The 24544-nt window shown below is 31.8% G+C and overlaps 1 protein-coding gene across 1 annotated transcript in view; it reads right to left on the minus strand.

The window, feature by feature from the left end:
* The window catches only part of LOC145246709 (tetratricopeptide repeat protein 21B-like), a 1013541-nt gene that overhangs the window by 394218 nt on the left and 594779 nt on the right, over nucleotides 1-24544 (minus strand). The window contains exons 21-22 of the mRNA XM_080108443.1: nucleotides 17801-17911; nucleotides 15701-15753 (exon numbers count right to left, since the gene is read on the minus strand). Of these exons, the coding sequence (XP_079964569.1) occupies nucleotides 15701-15753; nucleotides 17801-17911 (164 nt within the window). The remainder of the gene's footprint in view (nucleotides 1-15700; nucleotides 15754-17800; nucleotides 17912-24544) is intronic.

The following is a 24544-nucleotide window of genomic DNA, read 5'->3' on the forward strand; positions in this document are numbered from 1 at the left end:
TAACATCAAGTCGTTTAGGGCTTTCCGTTTTTTAATTTTTCATTAAGTCTCATTGGGAAAGATCCTTATCATCGTCACTTGGTGGATAAGTTTGTGTGTATTGATCAATGATGTTGACGATGAATTTAGCTTGTCTATATCTATATACTTTTCCATTGTTTGGGTAATAGACTAGGTATGCTGGGCTGTTTCTGTCGTATCAAACAAAAATTTCTTTTATATATATATTATATTTATATTGGTTCTGCACAAAGTCTTCACCACTATAAACAAATCATCAGTGTGGATTTTCAAACAATGTTGTGGCAGGAGCTCATACATTGAAATCGACGGGAGAGTCCATATTAAATAGATGCATATAAGAACTGGATCAATTCTCATGTTTTATTCTGTCAGTTTCATTACTACCGATATTCCAGTTGTCGGCTTTTGTATCTCATATAATAATTTTAGAAATGCAAGTGTGGTGGGATAGAAATGTAAGTTAAAAACTTATTCCATCTTATGCCAATATCACTAGTAAGCATTAGAGATCATTCTTATCAAATACTTTTGAATCGGTTTCTTCATTTTCTAATGGCTTGGAATTTTAGAACAAAATGATTTAATCCAATTGACGTTCCATCATTAATTTAAATATATTTATTATATAGAATAGTTCCACTTTTATATGCAGTCACCTCATTATGTGCTGAGCTGAAATACTATTTGAGAGGACACAATTATTTGTTTTTCTTTTGTTTTCTATTTGCTTCATTCTAATCTTGTGTTATCTCCCAATTAAAGATGTATGTTTAACAGATGTAACTTCAGCCTGGAGACTGATGCTATCTTGTAGCTAGTAACCCAAACTCCTAACTACACACATGTAAGAATAGCACATAAAATCAGAAGAAATGGAATGGTTTACATCCTCAGTTATTATCTGTGATTATTTTCTTCTTCCACAAGAACCAACTCAAACCATGTACCTACAAGATTAAAGATGCCAGCAATAACCTAAGACCACAACAATTGTTGAATAAATTCTATATTATTTTTGAATGCTTTTTTCTCTGGATCTTTCTACATATTCCTAAGATTTAATGAATAATGGGGTGGAGGGCGCTTGGCATTGCCTGGTCATAAAATATGCTAAATACGATATTTTAATTTATCCAGAATTTGTATATATTTTTATAGATGTAATGTTGTAAACGAACCAACACATTGTATGCCTCAGTCGCAAAGCAAACAAAGAATAGAAAAGATCTGCAACTCACTTTTTCTTCATAACAACTGCATTTATTTCCTCAGTTTTACGGTCTTCATTAGAAATCATTTTTATCAAATACTTTAAGGTCTTCCAATTAAATATGCTTAACAGTTTACTGTTCTGCGGCTGGCAGCCAAATTATTAATTACATATTATTATAGAAGACAATAACAATTTAAATGTCACTAAATGTACTTTTAAAACCTTCCTGATGAAGGCTTTTGTATAAGCCGAAAATTAGAAGTTTAAATAAATAGTTATTTAAAAAATAAAATGCATGTGTCTGATTTTTTTACTGTCATGTTTTGAATTTCATTTTCATTTTGTGCTTCTTAATATAGAATTTCTATTAATTGTAACAATATTCATTGAATTACAGTGTCGCTTTATTAACTGAGATTTGTTTATAGCTACATAATCAGAGGGATATAAACAGCAACTTATTTCTTAATTCCATGTTTTCATCAAGGTTCTGATTGCAAACGACTATGTTTCTATTTTGAATATTATAAAAAGCAACTAATTAAATATCTGATATTCACACACGAGGGTCAATCCTTGGTTTTTAAACTAAATAGCCAGTATTATTTTCAATTTTAGTGACAGACTCCAAGGTTCTGATAGTGTCAGATCATGATCATGCATTTTTCATTCTGACTTTATCTCAGAATCTAATTCTGAATTTTTCAATTCCTTTCTGACCTTTGTTTTACCGACTTGTTTTTTTTAACTGATGCTAAAGAAGTTTAGAATCTAATTTATCTTTCCTGAGCAAATTTCAAGAACACTTAGTCTCTTCTATAAATATGGAAGTTCAAGATCGATTATTCTGCAAAAAAGGAATGAAAATAGAGTCAGTTTTCATTACAAGACTGACGATGACAGTAAAAAATGAACACAAATTTGAAAATTAAGAACAAATATAATCTGCGCCTTCTGTATGTATGATATATATGTGTGTGTGTGTGTGTGTGTGTGTGTGTGTGTGTGTGTGTGTGTGTGTGTGTGTGTACGTACAGGATAGAATGATAAAAGTCTCATCCTAAAGAGACCAGCACTACAGATTTATTTTAAAACTTATTAAAAAAAATCAATTCAGGTAGATTGATTATGTAGTAGAGCTGGCATCTATTAAATGTAGCCACCTTTAGCCTCAATCACCGCCTTGATATGGGTCCAGAACTATAGGAATGTCTTTTCCACAAGCGCCGGTGGGAACTCGGTGAATAATTGGTAGATGGCAGCAATCAGTCTGGTTTTGGTGTTATGGGAGGTCATGTTTATGACAATGAAGCAGGTTCAAGTGGGAGAAGGGTACAAAGTCATAGTACTCCTTCTGAAGCCAAGCCTGGATCTCTTTGAACTTGTGGGTTGGCACCAAGTCCTGCTGCCACACCCAGGGTCTTCCAGCAGCTACCTGATGTCACCAGGGGATCACCACACTCTTCAGCACATCCAGATACACAAAGATATGAGGTGACATGATGTGGCCTTCACTTGAAACCACACCAAAGACCTTAAATGTGGCCAAAAACTTTGTTTTTATCACCCTGAGCATGTCCCCTGCTATTTGTGACAAATCCACGGTGCATTTTGAGGGTGAACATTGTGTCACTTTCAGACATCATAGAAGACTCCTATCGCTCTTGGGATTTGTACACAACTAACCAACTAGTAGATAGTCTGCGACAATAAAAGAAAACCGGTTTTCATCAAATAGAAATGGAATCATGTCATCTTTTTATGGTAACATTTTATCGTTCCATCCTGTGTGTGTGTGTGTGTGTGTGTGTGTGTGTGTGTGTGTGTGTGATTGTACACACACCTGACATTATAGTTTTCCAAAAGTTTATCTCCATTTCTATGCGTATTTAAGCTCCTTGCTATTGTTGTCTAATTCTTTCTTCTCATTCCCGTTTTGTTAGTTCAACGAAATCTGATAGATTCAACTAAAAAAAATCACTAATGATGTGTGCCTGTAACATCAATCATACTTGCACTTGCAGGAATCCCCAAAGAGATCATTTTATGTGAAATTTTGCAGAACAAAAGACGTGCCAAAACATTTGGTACTAAAAAGTCATCTTATATCCCGGGAATAGAAAGATTTCTCAAGTAACAAAAAATAAAAGAGAGCGACAATTTTTCTACAATGAAAATCAAAAACCAAAACCGTAATCAATGTTTATTAACAAGTGCCATGAATATACTCCCAACACCTTGGAGAATATATTTCGTAGAATACTTGTTTACACCAAAACCCTTTTTGCTGCAAAAAAACAGACGTCTCCTCTTAAAAGTGTGATGAACATTACCTGTTGAAAGTGAATTTACGTATGCCACAGCTTAGGAAAAAACCTCCATATTTTGCAAGAACTGAATACACTTCAGTCAGTTTCAAATATCATACACACCCTTTGTCAACCCAGTTTTGTTATCTCTTTTTATAAATAAAAATTGATGAAAATTTTTTTAAAAATATCTTTTTACAGAACAAAAACCAATCAGTTTGAGTAGTACCCCTTGCAAAGCATTCAGAACAAACGCTCGTCTAGCTACAACCACTGTCAACAATTTCCCCTACTCTCTATCTGAGCCTAAAACTAAATGCAAATTTCATGAACAAAGTCTCTTTCCTAGATCTGCCCGTTTGTGGAACTATATATTGCAGGGCTGCTGTCCAACTAACTACATCATGGTCATTCTCAAATCGAATGTAAACAAGTTCTTGTTGAGCCGTCCTCTCAAATAATCAAATTCTATCTAATTTTCACTAATACTGATTTTAACATTGTCAAATTTGTCGATTTAGCTTTAATATATACATATATATATATATTAATGCTAAATTGACAAAGTAGTTGTGGAAATTGGATAGAATTTGATTTTATATATATAGTAGCATCCTTTAGTCTTGACAAACTATGGATACCCACTCTAAGGTTGCTTGTGGGATTTTTTGTGGGAGGAGTTGCACAATCTCCAACATAACCTCTCCTGAGTTGGCATTGTTAAATACTAGTGGTAAGTGAAGGTTCACCTATCTGGTATTGGCCAGGCTCATCGTTGCTTAACTTCGGTGATCTGACGAGAATCGGTGTGCAATGTGATTATGCCGTATATATGGCACAATCAGATTGACACGCTGGTTCTCACCAGATCACCAAAGTTAAGCAACGATGAGCCCGGCCAGTATCAGATGGGTGACTATTTGGGATGGTTAGGTGCTGTATGTATCGCACAGTCGTAGAAATTTCCACGTTGGTTTTTGGAGGTGCATTAATTTACTGGGAGAGGTGCATCCCCAGTCTTTGTTAAAACATGCATCTAGCAGAAGGCAAATTCTGATGTAAAAACCTAGGGTCTACTGTCTGCTCTAACTTGTGGCTGTCATTGCACGAATAAAGATTAGCAGTAATACCAAAAAGTGTGGTTGGTTCTACACAAAGCTTTCACCACTATAAACAAATCACCTGTCTGGATTTCTAAACAACTTAGTGCTTGTGGCAGAACCTGATACATCAAAATCGACTAGAGAGTCAGTGTGTGTGTGCATATATATATATATATATATATATTGTTGCGTCGTGGCACAATAGTAAAAAGAAGAAAATCAAGTTGAGGTTGGGTTAAGGGACAAGTATATTTAACATCACAGGTACAACTGGCTTGGGTATAACTGGCTTGCACGCAGCTAGCCAGTTATAGTATTGTCGCTTCTTTCATCGGTGTAGGTATTACTGGCACTATATATAGTGTCAGGTCATATCATATGCTACTGGTACCATGTAACCCAGTACTACCTACCTCATGGTCGGGCCACCGGTGACTAAACTGGTTCCCCCACCAGACTTGTTTGGTTAGGAGGGTGGCTAGTCTCCCTGAAGGATTAAAAACAAGACCTTTCAAAGGGCGAATGAACCCTTTTTCGGGATCAACGGCCAACTAGCACCATGTGTGTTTGCGTGTATGTATGTGTGTGTTGGGGTTCAGAGGGCTCCCATAAGCCGTGGTGAAAGCAACCTTTCTAGGAGAAGCAAATCTCTGATTTAAAAAAGCATAAAGCAGGACACCAGTACCCGCAGTAAGCTGGTCTGCAGTTTAACTTGTTGTTAGCTATCTTACTCTTGCTTGTTGCTGGAGCTCAACATTTTGAACCGAGAGACATCATCTGTGTATAGATACTCCCTCAGGCATTTGTCTATTAAAATGGTCCTGTGGCGATGGAAGTCATTTTTGGGTTCATGGACTTTAAGTGTCTGAGGGAGTGGCACTCGACTGACAAGACGTTGCAATCATCATGTATATACAGTGAGAACCGGTGTAATTTCTCTTGTGTTAGAAAGACCAGTGTAACATATATATATATATATACATATACATATATATATATATATATATATATATATATATATATTTTTTTTCTTTTAGGTAGGAAGATATCCCAAAATTGAAAATAATTGAATTTCAACAAGGCTCATTGACAGTGCTCAACCATAAGAGAGCAAATTATATATATATATATATATATATATATATATATATATATATATATATTTATGTAAATACAGTCATATCTTACTACGATGTGCAGACCGTTTCAATCATATTAGATATCATCAGACAAGAAAAATTAAGGTACAAACATTAAAAAGGTTCCAGATCATTTCAAATTTTGATGAGAGAGAATTTGTCTTGACTGGCAATGGGCAAAAATAAGATAAGAACCTCAATTTTTGCTCATTCCCAGTCATGGCAAATTCTCTCTCCTCAAAATTTGAAAAGGTCTGGAACCTCTTTAATTTTTGTACCATAATTTTTCTTGTCTGATGAGATCTAATATGATTGAAACGGTCTGCACATCGTAGCAAGATATGACTGTATTTACATAAAAAAAAATTATATATATATATATATATATATATATATATATATATATATATATATTATGACAGCCCCTTTAAGAAATTCATTTCTTATCGTTGAGCATTTTCAGTTGAATTAAAGTCAGTCAATTTAGCTCTTATGCATAGATCATCGTATAACGATTAGATCACTGTCTGACTGACGTAAAGAACATTTTAAAATTATAATGTTTAAATTCATACACGCAGTTAATGGTAGTTGAATTGATACGGTCTTTGCTAATCGAGCCAGAGATGTCTCGTGTTACCGAGTTCGAATCGTGGTATTAATCGTGACACCCTGCACTGAAGATTCCCGAGAGGATGAAACACTAGTGTCTGTAGGTATTGAATTATTATAGTAAAAATATATATATATATATATATATATATATATATATATATATATATATATATATATATTGAAAGGTGAAATATCTCCATAATATAATACAGCACAATTGGTGTCGGACTTTTAAATCATTTCCTATAAAATGTAAATTGTTAACTGATTCTTTATTCTTTGGAGCTTGTACCGTATTCATTTTTTTTTCAAATAACTGAATTAATCCACTTGTAAGTAAAGTTTTTATCTTATTTTTACTCATTGCCAATCATGGCAAATTCTGTCTCCTCAAAATTTGAAAAGGTCTTCTAGAACCTTTTTCATTTTTGTACCTTAATTTTTCTTGCCTGCTGATATCTAATATGATTGAAATGGTCTGCAAATCGTAGCAAGATATGACTGTATTTACATATATATATAAGAACAAGTAGTTTATAAAACATGTTAAAAGCACTTTGAAAAAGAGTTAAAAACATATTGAATTTTAAAAAGGAAGCACAAAATAAGTGGATAGTCCTTAATCCGCAGAGTTTCGAAGAAATACTTTCCTTCTCATCAGAGTGTAGGATTTAGCAAAATGCAGGATCAGATTTTGCTAGCAAAAGTATTTGATGAAACTACAAGTAAGTCATAGATCTTACTTGAAAACAAATAGTGAAGCAAAAGGTGATATATATTGAGAGGTGAAATAACTCCATAATATAATACAGCAGAATTGGTGTCGGACTTTGAAATCATTTCCTAGAAAATGTTAATTGTTAACTGATTCTTTATTCTTTGGAGCTTGTACCCTATTCATTTTTTTTTGTTGTTTTTTCAAATAACTGAATTAATCCACTTGTTGTTAATAGCCTTTGTGATTGTTTTCTTGTGCCTTTTATTCTTTCGAATTCGATTTAATTTCTTGTTTCTTTCATAAAAAATGTTTGTTTTGATCCTGAGGTGGTAAAAAGGACAAAGTTATTCGACATTTTGATAGGATTAGCACAGCATTGTCATAAGCATATCACCTTTTATCTCTGAGTCATACTTTAAATGCTTCCAACACATTTAATGCAACTCAATGTCACTTACTATTGTTAAATTATTTCATGTCATTAGTACATACTAGTGATGAGACAATTCCTATATTTTCCCCCCAATTCCAATACAATTACCGATTTCAATTATGATTCTTTATAAATCTCTAAATACTTAACTATAGAGTTGTTATTTTTTCCGATTATAGTAAAAACACATTTTCTCAAACGTAAAAACTACATCTGTGGAGATAGTCTATAGATTTTAGTTTTGCTGGTTGTTTAAAATCAATAAATATTTACTATTTTAACATTACTGGGAACAAAGTCAAATAAAACAGACAATCAAAAGAGTCATTTTTAGCATAAGAAAATAGGCACGATTTTTATCAGATTCCCCGAAAAGTTCTTATTTTTTCGATTTTAATTCCAATTCCAATTCCAATGCATCGAAGCGCAGAAATTACTCCCGACAAGCAGCTAAATCACACCCCTTCACAGTAGAGATCCCTAGGTGTAAGAAGGCCTTCTACTCCAATAGTTTCTTCCCCAAAACTGCTAGACTTTGGAACTTCCTTCCAGGATTCTGCTTTCCCAACTGTACTGACATGCAGAAGTTCAAGTGTAATGTGAACAGACATCTTGCTGCTCAACTCCCTTCATAATATCCCTGCAACTTATGTCCCTGATAGTAGCCCTCTAATTCAAAGTGGCACTGTGCCTTGTTTGTGGTGAAAATTGAATTTAAAAAAAAAATGAATAAAAAAAAAATAAAATTGTCTCAATACTTGTACCTACAAATTCCTCTTCACAAGAATATGATTGGCTCGTTAAGCCATAAATACTGACTGGTAGACCAGCTTGCGAGGAATGTTGAAAGGTATGCTGAAAACCTCATGCTTAAGAATATACCATCTCCAACCATGAACCCCTGTTCAGTAAGGCAACTTACTAGATTATTGTACAAATACTGTAGCCAACACCACTCAGTTACATAAAAAAATATATCTCTTTGGTGAGACATATCATTATTTTCCAAAAAAGTGAATACTAAGATGTCACTTAGAAAAAAAAAGAATAATGATTACCATTCATTCTAGGAATCAGGCAAGAAAAATTTTTAATTCCTATAAAAAAAAATAAAGATATTTTACATCAATGGACTGAAGAGATAAATAAAAAAAACAAACACGAAGTTTCTGATTCGATTACAGAACTTGCAGATAACATCAATGCAACTTACTCAGAAATCAGCAGGTTTTATGATAAGATCAGACTGATTGCTGTCCATGAATTTTAAATAAAAAGGATGGATACTTTTTACAGTGATTCGAGATGCATATAAAAAAGTTACAAATTTTCTTAAAGATAAAGATCCAGACAACATTTCCTGGCCAGACTCCGCATCTATTTTCAATAGCAATTACGACTCCTGTGATATTAAAATATTGCATTAGATTATCAAACTCAAGATCATTGCTATATTCTGTCTCTAAATCAATAAAGAAGCCGTAATTGAAAATTTTTAATTCTTGCAACTACAAGAATTACACCACAATGCTGACGAATTGCATCGAATTGAGGCGAATGATAACTAGGTAATAATTAGGGCTGTGACAACAGCATATTCTTTTTCATTGTTTTGACTCTTGAGTATATAACCATTAATATCTTAAATGCTTTTATATAGACTGATGTGGTTCTCGGTTGATTGACTGTGTCTAATTGTGTCGGATATATACTTGAGAGTCAACAGAATGAAAAGAATATTCCATTGTCACAGCCCTAGTAATAACTGAGAGTCATGTGTAGGAAAGAAAGATAAGAACAGCTATTGCAAGATAAAGAGTTAAATTCATCATAAGATGTCATCATGAAATGAAGGTTGGAATTTTTCTGTTATAGCTTTTTGTCTTGATACGAAAAGAGAACAACCCTCCGCTAATTCAGACTGGATTAATACTACCATTTTTTACCTGTAAATTTTTACAATTAAAAACTTCTCTGACTGGGCTGATGATATAATTTTTATTTGGAACAACTTCATTTAATATTTGTAATTGGATAATTTTCTTTTTTCTATGATAGTTTTTTTTTGTGATCGCTTTTTGAATTTTTATATTACAACAATGACTCTACACTGAAGATGAAAATGTTATCCATACAAAAATTTCAGTTAAAGAGAATTAACTGAGAAAGATCAAGATCAAAGGAAGTAACTTCTGAAGGTTTACTGTTATTTAACAAATAATACAAAATATAAATAAATTGTTATTTAACAAATAATACAAAATATAAATAAATTGTTATTTAACAAATAATACAAAGTATAAATAAACTGTTATTTAACAAATAATACAAAATATAAGATCAAAATTTTATCAACACAAAAAGAGTCAATGTAGTCAGTTACTAATTGAAATATCTAAATCATTAAAAAGGCTGTTATGGAAAATTTTAAATTCTTGCAACTGCAGAAATGGCACCACTATGCTGATGAATTGCATCGATTTGATGCCGATGACAAACAGGTAACGGCTGGGAGAGATGCATAGGAAATTGAAATGGTAATAGTTCATGCGAGATAACGTGCTAAATTTATCACAATGCATCAACATAAAATTTAGGTTGGAAGAATAAAGGAAAGTAAAAAGGTTAAATTCCAAACGCAATGAAGAACCGAAACCACACTTCTCTCTTACCAAATATAGTCTTTCACTAACTGCCTCTATAATACATGATTATAAATCCTATTAATCCACCTGATTATCATCCATTATCTTCACAACTGGTCATATCAATTTGATCAAAATATCTGGAAGCCCTGTTAAGCTACATGCTAAAGCCAACAGAATGCTAATTTCATAACCATTTTTTTTAGGGAATCGTCTGGAATATACCGACTGAAAATTTGTTCCTTTCATTGAACACAAAAATCTACCAATAAAAGAAAAGCACTTTTTTTTTTCTACAAAAATACATTGGTAGCCAACCAATAAAAAAACACTTTTTAATCGTAGCAGAAACTACTTACTGCATGCCTTGAATATTTTAGACGATAGATTTTAGGATGGTTCAGTATTTTCTAGTTATGCTACACCGAGTATTTATGGATATCCAATATTGTTTTCATTGATTTTGGCTTCTTTTATTGTTATTGTATCTTACATATCACTTACAGTTTTAATTAAATAATGATATCACTAATCTCTACTATTATATAAAAGGAACTTTGTGTGTGTGTGTGTGAGTAAGTTCCCTATGGACTCGAAAACGGCTGGACCGATTTTTATGACATTTCACATGAAGGTACTTTATATGTCTGTCCTTAGATAGGCTTTGTATCAAAATATCGTCAATAAATATTGATAATGGATAATCGAAATATTCTGATGAAAGAAGGAACAGGAGATTTTGATCAAAGTTAACACCTTATACAGCCTAACATCACAAGTTCACCTGAGAAGTTTTATTATCACACAAGCCGAAAGGCCTGACATATAAAATCAACAGTACGTTCTTTGATATGACAGGGGCGCATTCAAAATGAATGTTTCTGTTTAGGATACAACTGAAGCATGATACTCGACTTTTGCGTTTTAAACTTAAATTCAAGTCAATATATATAAAAATAATGTTAGAAAATCAACAGTAAGTTCTATACAGTGCAATGTAAACTACAATGTATTGTGAACTAAGTCACTACAAGAGGCATGTGAAGCTTCTTTCCTGTGCACCGTGATAGATCCCCAACTAGAACAGGCAATCAATCGATTTGATTGAAAAATGAGCAATTTTACTAATTTTGATGACAATAAAAATATGGGAGTGCAAAGCATTTGTTGATTATCACTTAATCCCGGCGATGATTGGGTTTCCCTGCTAGCTTTTTTATACAATTATGTTCGTCTTTTGTTGATTATGGCATTATTGACTTTACAAAAAATTTACCACATTTCATCAGAATTCTTCGATTCAGTTTTATTTAACTCAAATACAAAAATAAATGCATGAAAATTTCATAAAAGCTAGCAATAAAGTTATTTCAATATTCATTTGAAAAATTCATGATATATCTCCAAAAGTCGCTGAGCAAAAAAAACTTGCTTCGGTCATACCATAAAATATTTAAAATAAAAAAACAAAACATTTTACTATATTCAAAAAAAAAAAATTGAAACAGCTAAATAAATACTTATTTTTGTAAAAAAGAAAAAGTTATTTAAAATCAAAGTTTGTGCAAAACTTTTCCAGATTTTCACTTATTTGATGATTTATATAGTACTTTGCCAATTTTTCAAACTGTTAACACTAATTTAGTTAAACAAAGATCTTGTTCACGATAATTATGCATGCATTATTTTCTTTTAAATAATATTTTATTCAGATTTTCAAATTTTAGGTTTCATTATTTTTTTTTCACTAAGGGGGTGGTACCGTTTATCAAGGTCTAAAAATCACTTGAGGATAATAGTTAATGAGTGTCAGATGGCCAATGAGACAACACCGTGATAATTGGATAGTATTTGTTTATTTATGAGGATGGCTCAACTTATGTTTACATAAGACTTGAAATTGGCGATGTTAAAGTCAGTAAGAATTTCCCACACTCTTTATCTGTGCCTAAATCTAAATGCAGATTCCATGAACAAAGCTTCTTTCTTAGACCTGCACGCCTGTGGAACTCTCTTCCGATTGCCTGCTTTCCAGCTGACTATAATCTGACTGTCTTCAAGTCAAATGTAAACAAGTTCTTGATAAACCGTACCCCTAAGTAGTCCAATTTACAAAATTCACACTACTTATGTTCACTACACTATAATCACATTGACTAATGTATACCCATTAACCATTATCCTCGAGTGGCCTCCGGACCTTGATAAATGGGGATTCCTGTGTAAAAAAAAAAAAAGAAAAAAAAAGAAGCCCCACAAAACGAGTAGTTTTTTGACATTTGTTATTGCGACTATTATTATACTGACACACTAGCTCCTATAAGATCACCAAAATTAAGCAACATTAAACCTGGCCAGTACCATGATAAGTGACCATTTTGAAATATTGCGTGCTGTATGTAAATCCCAAATTCAGTTACCTTGTCAGTACCAGACTTCAAATACAATGAACATAATCAACAGTCCATTATGATCTGCACCAACTAGACACTAGCCGCTAATGACATATCGAATCCAGATTCAGATTTGTGATTATGGAAACATGATTGCAAACAATTCTTCATGATTTAAAGTTTGGGTTGTTGTAAATTTTTTTATTTTTTATTTCGAACATAACATTACTTTTATTTAAAAACAAAAATTATTCAATTCGTACTTTATTTAAAAAAAAAAAAGTCTATTAGAATTACTATTTTATTGCAGCCAAGTATATTACACACAATGTTTTGAAAACTAATTTTATGTTATCTTTACACCCAGACGACGCCGGTTAGTCCTGCTATAAAATGATAAAAATGCGGTGATATAAATCCCCCTCACCCTCTTCAACTAGCATATCTTTTTCCAATAAAAAGCAACCCTCCCCCCAAAAAAAAGACAAAAAAACACCCAACCTTCCTGCATAAGACTGAGTTATAATTAAGAAGTTCAAAACAAAACAGACAAATAAGAATTTTGTATCAGAAAAAGATAACCTGCCGAAAGACGAGACAAATGATTATGAGAGAGAGAGAGAGAGAGAGAGAGAGAGAGAGAGAGAGAGAGAGAAAAACAATTCAAAATAAACTTGCCATATCAACAATGACTACTCATCTCAAAATTTCTTCCAACAAAATTTAATTAAAATTTGTTGCCAGAAGAATTTTTCGCATGTTGATTTTAGCCAAGAGCAAAGGTGAAGATATTTATTTCTTTTTTTTTTATTTTTGGTTTGTTTTTTGTTGATAACCAAAAAAGATAGCAAAAAGTCAACAATGAATTCAAAATTAAGAAAGAGAAAGTTTGTTTCTCAAATTAATAGTTACAAAATCTGTCAATTCGAGAAAAAAAAAATGCTTGGAATTTGATAAAAATTCCTGATGCATATGATGATCATGATGGTGATAATGATGATGATTTATTGTTTAAAATATAAAAGTTTGCAGTAAACAGTAATCGAAAAGCGAAACTTCTCTCACTTATTCTCTAACTATATAAGAACAATCTGAAATACTCATCTCTTGACAAGTTTTTTTTTTTTTAATAAACAAATATTCATCTATTAACTTTAAATAGATGAATATTTTTTTATTTAAAAAAAATTTGCATATAGTCATTCTTTCTAACCTCATGTTTTGAATTTCATTTTCTCCGTGCTTCTAAAAAGTGAATTATTTCTAATTGCTACATATTTGCGCATGAACGGGCGCCTATCCACTGGACTGGACAATGTACAATCATCATGTTTGACAAATAAACTGTGCCAAACGACACCATGGCAAGTAAGAAAAAAGAAAGAAAAAAATGTAGTTTTTAAAAAAATTCCTGATAAGGGCTTTGTTATAAGCCAAAAATTTAAAACTTTAAATAGATGAATATTTGTTTATTTAAAAAAAAGAAAAATTTGCACATGGTCGTTCTTTCTAACCTCCTGTTTTGAATATATATATATATATATATATATATATATATATATATATATATATATATATATATATATATATATATATATATATATAAAATTACTATTATAATTTTTTGTAATACCTACAGGCACTAGTGTTTCATCCTTTCAGGAATTATCAGTGCAGGTAGTCATGATTACCATCAGTCGGGAGATTCGAATCCAGCCATGAAACCATCTCTGACTCCATTACCAAAGAAGAAATGGCTTGGCCAACGCTAACCATGGCAAGAATATAGTTTAAATTAACATTTATATATAAATAGTAAATGTCATTAAAGAAAGCCGAGAGTAATCATGTGATTTTAACATCACAATCTGCGCACAGAGAATTAAGTGACCAACTTATTTCAACGTAAAGTGGTCAACAACAAGAACTAAATTCTTAAAGGGCAGACATACTATATATATATATATATATATATATATATATATATATATATATATATATATATATATAATGGAATTATGTCCCTCTGATCGAATATGCATATTAATATCAGAAGTTCTTGAACCGTGTTCAAGGCTCATTATTCAAAATTGAAACCCATGCAAAAATAACATTAGAAAAAAATGTTTCAACATTTCTAGCATTTTATTTTTAAGCCAACTGAACAACAAACTTCCGAACTTTTTCAATAACAGTAAGAATAATAAATAATCATATGAAAATAAGTCAAGACTGTTTTTTACTCAAATCATTAAATCATTGTACATATTTGACATCCTTGCTTTTTTTTTAATTAAAAACTTTTTATGTGTTTTTATTTATAATAGACAATTTAAGCTCTACAAGAAATTTGTATCGCTATGCTAGACTCAAAGAGGTCACAAAGACAAACTATTTTCATTCTTTCTTTGCTAGACAAAAAAACAAAAAACAGAAAGAAGCAACTGCTGACATTGCACGAATGGCATGCAGAAGTATGCTGATATCTTGTTGTTAATACTTTGATTTTATACCTCAAACACTAAAGTATATATCCTAGTGTGCAGAAATAATGAGTAAGGGAGACAGTTTGAATATGATTGGATGATCTCTTAATTGGGATGCCTGAGGCCAGCACTCTCTGCATGTCACTGCATTGCACATATGTAAATAGTATTTCAAAAAGTAGGTGCTTTGGTTTCTGTGAGTTACAAGAAACACCTGCATGTGGTTAACTGCTAGAAAACCTACAGTTAAAAGTATATACCACAGCATTCTGCCATCTACCGATAAAAAATAAACTCTGATAAAAAAAGGGCTCTGTTGTGTAACGTGTATGTGAATATATTATTATTAATAATTGATCCAGCGACTCGCCATCACTCAAATTAATAATAATAATAATAATAATGTTTTGACACCTGGCCCTGCTTGCCACAGTTAACGGATACTATGCTATGATCACAGCCCAAAGGGCCACAACATTACACTATGATTTCCAAAAACTTGTCTGTAAAACATACATATCTGCACCTCTCGATCTTTTGTTAGGGTTGCATAGTATATAGTCATTATTGCTATAGAATGAAAAGAAAAAAACAAAAAGAGACGGAATAATAAATGTTTTACCCCAAAATGCTTTGTCCACCGGCCTTGAGTGCTGCTTCATAGTAAATCACAGCCTGTTGAAAAATGCAAAAAAACATTTCAAAACTTCCGTTAAGATTTTGCGTGAATATCAGGTGACAATACCCAAAGTTAGGCATCAAAATTCAATACCAAATAAAAGTTTTTCTGATTGTATATAATAATTTCATAACTTTGTCAAATAGAGACAAAAGACGCAGTGTAAATAAAATAGCTTTAATGAATTTGTTAACAATTTTTCTTTTGTATTTCCCCCTTTAACTAACTTCTCCAAACTTAGAAAACATCTCACACAAGATTTACCAATAAAATATGCATTTTCAACAGGTTGTTGTATATCAGTCTGAAATAACATTTTTGTTGCAAAATGCAAAAATTGGCACTTGTACAGTTTAATCAGAACATTAAAAAATGAAAATATCGAAAAAAGGTTATATTATACGTATCCGTTTTGGACTGAAGATCCTCGAAAAAAAAATTTCACTTAATTTGATCGAGTAGTTTTTTTTAGTGGAAAAAAACACGTTTTTATGACAGTGCGTTGAAGGCGGAGATCTTGGAATTTTGTGAACACGCTACCGGAGATAACTCAATTTAAAGTGCCGACACTCTCTCCCCATCTTTAATACTAGCTTTTCTTCCCAAAAATCGAACCTTTTGCTCGGTATCATAACATATAGTCTTTTCGCCGTAAAAAAAAATACTTGATGAAATTAAGTGAAATTTTTTTTTGAGAACATCATTCCATAATGGATACGTACAATTTAAACTTTTTTTCGATATTTTCATTTTTAATGTCTTGATTAAATTGTACAAGTACCCAAACATTTGATGGATACATCTTAATATCCATCTTTATTTAACATCCTTTACTGCACCAAACCACATTTATTGAAAGTGATTTTTGTATTCTCAATCTGCTGATGATGTATGAAATTATAGCCTTTTGTTTGAATCTATTTTTAAACATGTTAAAAGTTTCCAACGGAAGACATAGCACTTACAAATTCTTGAGGCATACATCTGGGTACTGATACTTATTTCAGATTTTCAAGATAAAAGATGTTTTTTTTTTTTCCATGTGCTATATTTAAAAAAAAAAAAATTCTTCTAAAATGTCTGTTCTTTGATAGTTTTTAATAACAAAACTGTTTTTAGTGTAAATGATATATAAAATAACAAAATCTTTCCACTTACACTGTCAAACATTTAATAAAAAATGCACATTCTTTTAAAATTACTTACAAGACTGAAGTTTGTTGATTAGAAAATTTCCTACAGGATTTGAAGTGTTAAAGATTTTGTTTTTGTTGACTCATATTTACTTCAAACAAGACACAGTGCCTCTTGAACATAAGGGGCTAATATTTGGGACCATATCTATGGAGGCATTATGTGTAGGGAGTTGAGTAGTGAGCTGTCTGTTCACATTAGACTTAAACTTCTGCATGTCAGTACAGTCAGGGAAGCAGGAGACCGGGATGGAATTCTAAAATCTAGCAGCTTGAGGGAAGAAACTATTAGAGTAAAAGGCTTTCCTGCATCTAGGAATCTCTACATTTTATTGCTTATCAGGTTAGTTAGGGGGTATTTACGTTATGGGAGCACAAATGCTATGAGTTTGTGAAAGCAAACTTCATTAAAATACTTGTAAAACAGACACAGTGATGAAACATTGAAGTGATGTGACAGGGATTGGAGTTTGGTTGATAGTGTGGGCCCTATTAGGTTGGAAACTCTTTTCTGAACACTGTGCAAGAGCAAGACACAAGTGGTAGATGCACCAGACCAGATATGGTAACAATACTCTATGAACAGACGAAGGGTGACTTTGTAGGGATATACAATACTGTCATGTGGGAATAATTTTCTAGCACGATAGAGAGAGCCCACCTTCTTTGCAGCAACCTTGGCAATTTCTTTGATGTATTTGTTCTAATTCATGTTGCCCGTTAATGTACAGCCTGAGGAGTTTGAATGAAGAGCTCTCAGGTAGGGTGATTTTTTTTTTCCACTTTGAGAATTACATTTTTAAAAGTTAATAGTATAATTAATACTCATAATTAAGGAGAGCGATCTTACCTTGCCATACTCATGAGTTTTCACCAGTGCTTTACCAATTTTGCTGGCTAAAGTTGTGTCCTTCGGATTCAAGCGTAAAGCACTTTCATAAATTTCTATTGCACTCTCCGGCTTGAAAAAGAGGTAAATAAAACAAAATTATAATAGTGGAAATAAAATACAATCATTTATTGAAGTTACAAAGTGTTTTTTTTTTTTTTGACATTAATTTGTATTATATGAATTATTTCGGCTACTCTTCTTATCTTGAGTGCTATTTTCACAATGTTTTGGTTGATTTAACCTCTGAGTTTCTTCATGTATATCTTGTTTTACTCTGGTATCTGTATGGAATTTTGGATGAAACATTTTATTTAGTTCATGAGTATAGCTTGTTCTTGTTCCATCAGCTATGACCAGGTGGAAGAAGTCTTAAGTAATTGTTAATTGTATTTGTATTATTGATTATACTGAGGATTACACTTTTAAACTCCAGAAGCCTATTGCTTAGAACTGATTATACTTAGCACTTTATCCATTGTGTCACTGGTCCACGAGAACAATAATCAGAATAATGCAAATTATCGATCCTCATCTAAAAATTTCAAAGCATTAAAAAAAGAGAGATCTTTTAAAATTAAATTGTTAAATTAAAACAAAAAATAGTATTTAAACTTATTCAATGAAGAAAATATATTTTTGGAAATTGGCATAACAAATTTTTTTTTAATTATTTTTCCTCGGAAAAGCCGGATTTCGGGAAAAGAAATATGTTCAGACTGATCTGAATAAATTATAAAATCAAATCAATAAAAGTGTCTAAACAGGGTCACTTGGAAATGGAAGGTCAAAGAGTATGTGGGAGGACGTGGTAAGGAAGGATTTGAGGTCAAGAGGGTTAAATAGAGACCTGGCTAGAGATAGTTTAGTTTGAAGGTTAGTTTCTAATAACAGTCCAACACATGTCGGTAGGTAAAACCGAAAATTATGATGATAAGGTAGTTTAGAAATTATTAGATTGGCACAAAAATAATGTTTTTTGACATCCATGTATCTGATAAAAACGACATTATTTTTGCACCAACCTAATAATAGATAACATGAAAAAAATTAATGAAAAAGAGTATAGATATCTCATTGTGACTCATTTAATTCACTGCATTAATGATGACACACTTTTCCAAGTTTCTTAATTACTCATATCCAGCCTTAAGACAATGTTGACGTCATCAATGATAGTACTAGAACACCTGCACAATTGATTTTATTATTCTTCCTGTTTTGAGAAGTCACTCCTAATTGCTTGTTTTTCTCTAGGCAATTCCTTAGCATATGTGCCCTTACTCCAAACTTTTAATACGTTGTTCAATAGATTTTCTCATTTTTTCTACCCCATTAATAGATGGGCTTTGCTGCATTCTTTTCATAGTCTCACATCCCATTCAGTAGGCAACATCAGTGCAGTTGTCATTAGCTCACTGTCATCTTTATACTAGGTAACTGTTGATACAGTTTTTATACACTCAAGTAATCAGCCAACAAAAGACAGTAAATTCCTTTCAATCATTTAACGTTGTCATTTTGCCAATCTATCTTTATTTTAATAGATTTCCCTAGACTACAAATCTGACCCATACGTAAAGAGCTTTTGCAATATCAGTTCCATCATTACCTTGTTCCTGTTCGCTCATTTCCATGTGTAAATCATCCTGCTCCTGTTTGCTTATCTTCATGTAGAAATCCACAGGATCACTGTTGCTATATATATATATATATATATATATATATATATATATATATATATATATATATATATATATATATATATATATATATATATATATATATCAGAGTACAATTAAAGAAAAGTTCTACTTATAGACACTGGTGATAGGAAATGACCATCAAATGGAGTCATATTCTGCTAGCAACCAATTAGAAACCGGAATTGCAAAATTTTTAAGTCTGAGACTTATATAAAACAGCTACCCACCGAAAACTCTTCATCTCCAAGACTTGTACAGAATAACTACCCATGGGAAACTCTTCTGAAATTAAACATGGCTTTCAATTCAAGAATCAACTTTTCAAATATAAAGGTACCATTATTTTTTGTTTGTTTTTGGAATCCTTTAAGATGAGGCATTATAATTTGTGCATTCATTCTTTTGTGGACTCTCATCCTTATTTTCATAATTGTTTCACCTCATTTTGGTCAACTCATCCTCTGGCCTTCTTTAGGTCATTAACTGGGACCAGATAGGAATGCCAAGTCTTGTAACTGTATTTCTAGTAATTGTTTTCCATAGTTGTTGTTTTGGCCAACTAATCCTCTGACCTGCTTGAGTAGAATTGAAACTACTATCTTTAAAAAATACTCGGAATTGTAGGGACTCAACGCCTCAAGCCCTGTGGCACAGTGGATAGAGGCATTGAGTCTCTACGAGTCCAGGTGAGCATTATCTGAAGATAGCGTTTTCAATTCCACTCAAGCAGGCCAGAAGATTAGTTGGCCAAAATGTAGTGAAACAGCAATTATGAAGATGAAGACAACAGTCCGAAAAAAAAAAAAAAAAAATGAATACCTATCAAGTTAGAGAGTCATTAATTTGTTTCAGTATAGCAATCAGCTTAACCTTTGTAAGCCACTGCATCTCAATATCCATACAATGGTTTCAGAATTTCACTGGTCAAACAGATTTTTTCCTGTTTCCTAGTAAAATGTCACTGAGAAAGCTTGTGGTACAGAAATTTAATATAAATCTATATACTACTAAAAATCTGTAAACACCAAAGAATCTGGAATTCAAGAGTAAATGGATTTGATTTTATAAATAGAAACATGGTCAAGGCAAAAAGTAGCCTAAGAATATTTAAAAAGTAAAAATTTGTTTGTTTGTTTAACCAGCATGTCGACCTTCTTTGGGTCATTTAATGCTGTATATAAAATTCAAATTTTAGATGCTTTCAGGGTTGATTTTTGCTGATATATTCGATTAATGTTTTGTTATAGTTTGTTATTTGATGGCATTTATATTTTATGGTAAAGATTTGCTCTTTTTAGGAAGTTTACAATGGTTTCAGAGTTTTCTTTTTCAAAGAGTTCTTTTACGTTTGTGGCCTTGTAGTAGTGTTGACGAATTTGTGTGAGGTCATACCAGTTAAGTAATAAGTGTTTTACCATACAAAGATCATGATATGGTATACATTTGGGAGGTTCTTCACTTTTTAGTATGTAGGAGTGGGTTATGTATGTGTGCCCTATTTCGATACGTGATAAGACTATATATATTTTTTAATTGGAATTCATTATTGAGATGAGTATCATTTATCAATTTATTTATTGCGGACTATTATCCTCATCTTTCGTAGTTGTTGTTTCACAACGTTTTGGCCAACTATTCCTCTAGCCTACGTCAGGTGATAACCGTGATGGGATAGGAACTCTGAATCTCCTAACTGCATCCTCAGCAATTACTGCCTTCCATAGTTGCTGTCGTCTCATCATGTTTTGGGCCAAGTAAGCCTCTGCCGAAGGCCAAGGGAATAGCTGGCCGAAACGTCATGCAACAACAACTAAGAAAGATAAGGATAATAGTCCGCAATAAATAAAGTAAAAGTGATAGACTACTTCTTCTTTATGTGATTTTCTCAAATCTAGTAGGTTTTTTTAAGGATAGGCGAAATTTAAAAGTAAAGAATTCTAAAAACTTATAACAAAAATGGTTCTTGTAGCAGGAAAAAAATAAAGGAGACACAAATAAATGGACAATAATTGTGGGGATGGTTAAAACACAAAGACACAATAAAACTTTTTTGCATCAAAATCTATCTGGACAAGTTTAAACGTAAAACTTTTCTCAAAACAGAAACAACTAAACCACACCTTTTTCTCCCTTTTCTTTAATGAACTGCTAAAGCAATTAGTTAACTGAACCATCCGACTGTTTTCTTCCTATTTGTTCATAATCAAAGACTTTTATCTCCAACCATTTACCTATAATGTATCACAGTTCCTCTTAGTTTTCAGGTCTTTTTTCCTTCATTCTTTTCAGGATTGGCTGTTAGATAAGAAGAGAAGAGTATGTAGTTCTTTACTTTAGCAACAGTAGGTTTCTTGTATGTTTTGCTTTTCTGACACTTGGTGATAACTGTACTCATATGCAGGATGATGCGATATAAGATTGATTGGCATGAAGAGTTAAAGCCATTTTCACTTGAATAAAAAAAAAAAAAAGAATATTTCATAATCTATATATTTTTTTTACAGAGTGTATGTAGAGGGGATCCAGCATTGCCGAAGGCTGAAATAGTGATAAAAATACTTTGGATGCATCCATATTTATGAATATTGTTTCCATTTTTGTCATATAAAGAAATGAACACACACAGCAATTCAATTTTGAATTTTTTTTTTTTCTTTCATAAATTCAATTTTAGAGCAGATGATGAAACTACTGCAAAATTCTAATCAAACAATTTATGGGAGGAAAAAAAGGAAACTATAACAAAAAGGCAATATTGCATTATGTGGCCTGAAATATTAAAAGCTATGGTTGTATTCTATAAATGGAGAAACAGGCAAATTATTTTTTTTTTTTCTTATTTAAATATTTCATCACAATTTTGCGGTTTCCTTCTTTAGATGATTTTATTAAGTTTAATGAATAAAAATCGTTTTACAAAGATTAATCAAATTATTCATATAAAAACTAAGCATTAGTATATATATATATATATATATATATATATATATATATATATATATATATATTATATATATTATTTAAATCTTATTTATAATATTCCGAATTTTATTATGTTTATATAATTGAGAATTCGGTAATCGTTCATATACCAATAAATTTTAAGTCAGTATAATGCGACTTAATTTTCAGGCTTCAAAATAACCATTTTTTGTAATCGAGCATTCATATATTGTTTTCACAAAATACTACTTGTTGCTATCAATACAACCTTTGTTGTCTTGATTTTGTGAAAACAATATATATATATATACACATATATATATTTTATAAAAGTGAGAATGTGTGTGAGGACACTTCTCAACCTATATACTCAACAAATTTTTAATCTGTGGACTTGAAATTTAGGATACAGGTTATTCAGACATATGTAAAACTTTTTAGTCTGTTTTCATCCGGAAAAAGAGCTTCTAAGGGGTCAAAATTGAAAAATTGGTACGTGTGGGTCGTTGGATTATTCCCTGTTTGCTGTTTCACGATTGCGTATGCGTGAATGGTTAACATTACAGATTCCTTATGTTAGGTATAAGTTGGTTTGAAACACCTTTTTAAAGAGCATGTCACGCTGGCCAAATGGTAATCATACTTGACTCACTATCTTTAGGTTTTGGTTTCGCTCTCAGCTTGAGTTTTTTTTTTTTTTTTTTTTTTAACTTAAAAGAAATAAACTGTTTATAAAAAACATAATACTTGCATGCACATGTCTCGGTTTCTGTATGAATTAAAATATAATGTTTATAGGTATTTTACGACTGGGCAACGCCGGGCGGCCTGCTAGTATATCTATAAAAGCAATAATGTGTGTGTGTGTGTGTGTGTGTGACATATACTTAACCTATATACTCAACGAATGTTTGATCTACAGACTTGAAATTTGGCATGTAGGGTATTAAAACATGTGGAAAAATTTATAATTGGTTTTCTTCCAAATAAAAGGGCTGCTAAGGGATCGAAATTCAAAAATTGTTGTGTGGGAATTATCGGATTTTTAACTGTTTGCTGTTTCGCGAATGCATATGTGTGAATGGTTTCACACATATGCATAACATAACATTTTCCTTATGTTAAGAATAAGTAGGTTTAAAACAGTTTTTAAAGGTTTGGCAAGTTGGCCTAATGGTTATCGTACTTGACTCACAGTCTTAAAGTTTTGGTTTCGATCTCGGTTTGAGTATATTTTTTTTACTTACAAGAAGTGAACTGCTAAGAAAAAACATAATACTCACATGCACATATCTCAGTTTCTTTCCATTTTTTTTTTTTTTTACTTCAACTTTCTGTTTAAAGGAATTTAACATTATGTTTAGTACCTATGGTATTTCTGTTTATAATAAATAAGAATTCTGCATTAATCAAAATATAATATTTATCTGTATTTTATGTCCGGGCAAAGCCAGGTGGCCTGCTAGTATATATATATATATATATATATATATATATATATATATATATATATATATATATATATATATATATATATATATATATATATATCAACTGTTACTGCTGGCAACTTTCATCTGTGCTTTCTCTATTTCTGAAAGCAAAATTATAGTATCAGCTAAATTTGTCCGTCCAATTAATCATTTTCAATCCTTTCATAATATTCTTCATCATTAAATGGAGAATTGATCTATCTTGTCGCAAGATGATGGTGATTAAACAGTTCAGGATATGGAATGATGATCTGGATGTGCCAAGTTCGAATCCAGTTTGTTCCACAAAGACACTTTTATTTAGAATGTTGGCAATCTTCACATAGTCTCTACTGTTAGTACACATCTTTCTAGAAACAATTCAAACTAGAAAAATATTGGAGAAACCAATGCCAACAATAGCTAGCACATTTTTTGCTATGTTCTTTAAAGAATGGACCTTCACTGCTCCAACTATACTTCTTTTTGTCAGTGCTTTACACAGAGACTGACCTGCAAAACCTCTCCAACAAACTTCAGTAGGGTCATAGTGAATTCTCCATCCACTCTCTCTACATAGTCTG

This window comes from Euprymna scolopes, chromosome 24, assembly GCF_053919585.1.
Source record: "Euprymna scolopes isolate OS-2025 chromosome 24, ASM5391958v1, whole genome shotgun sequence".
Lineage (NCBI taxonomy): Eukaryota > Metazoa > Mollusca > Cephalopoda > Sepiida > Sepiolidae > Euprymna > Euprymna scolopes.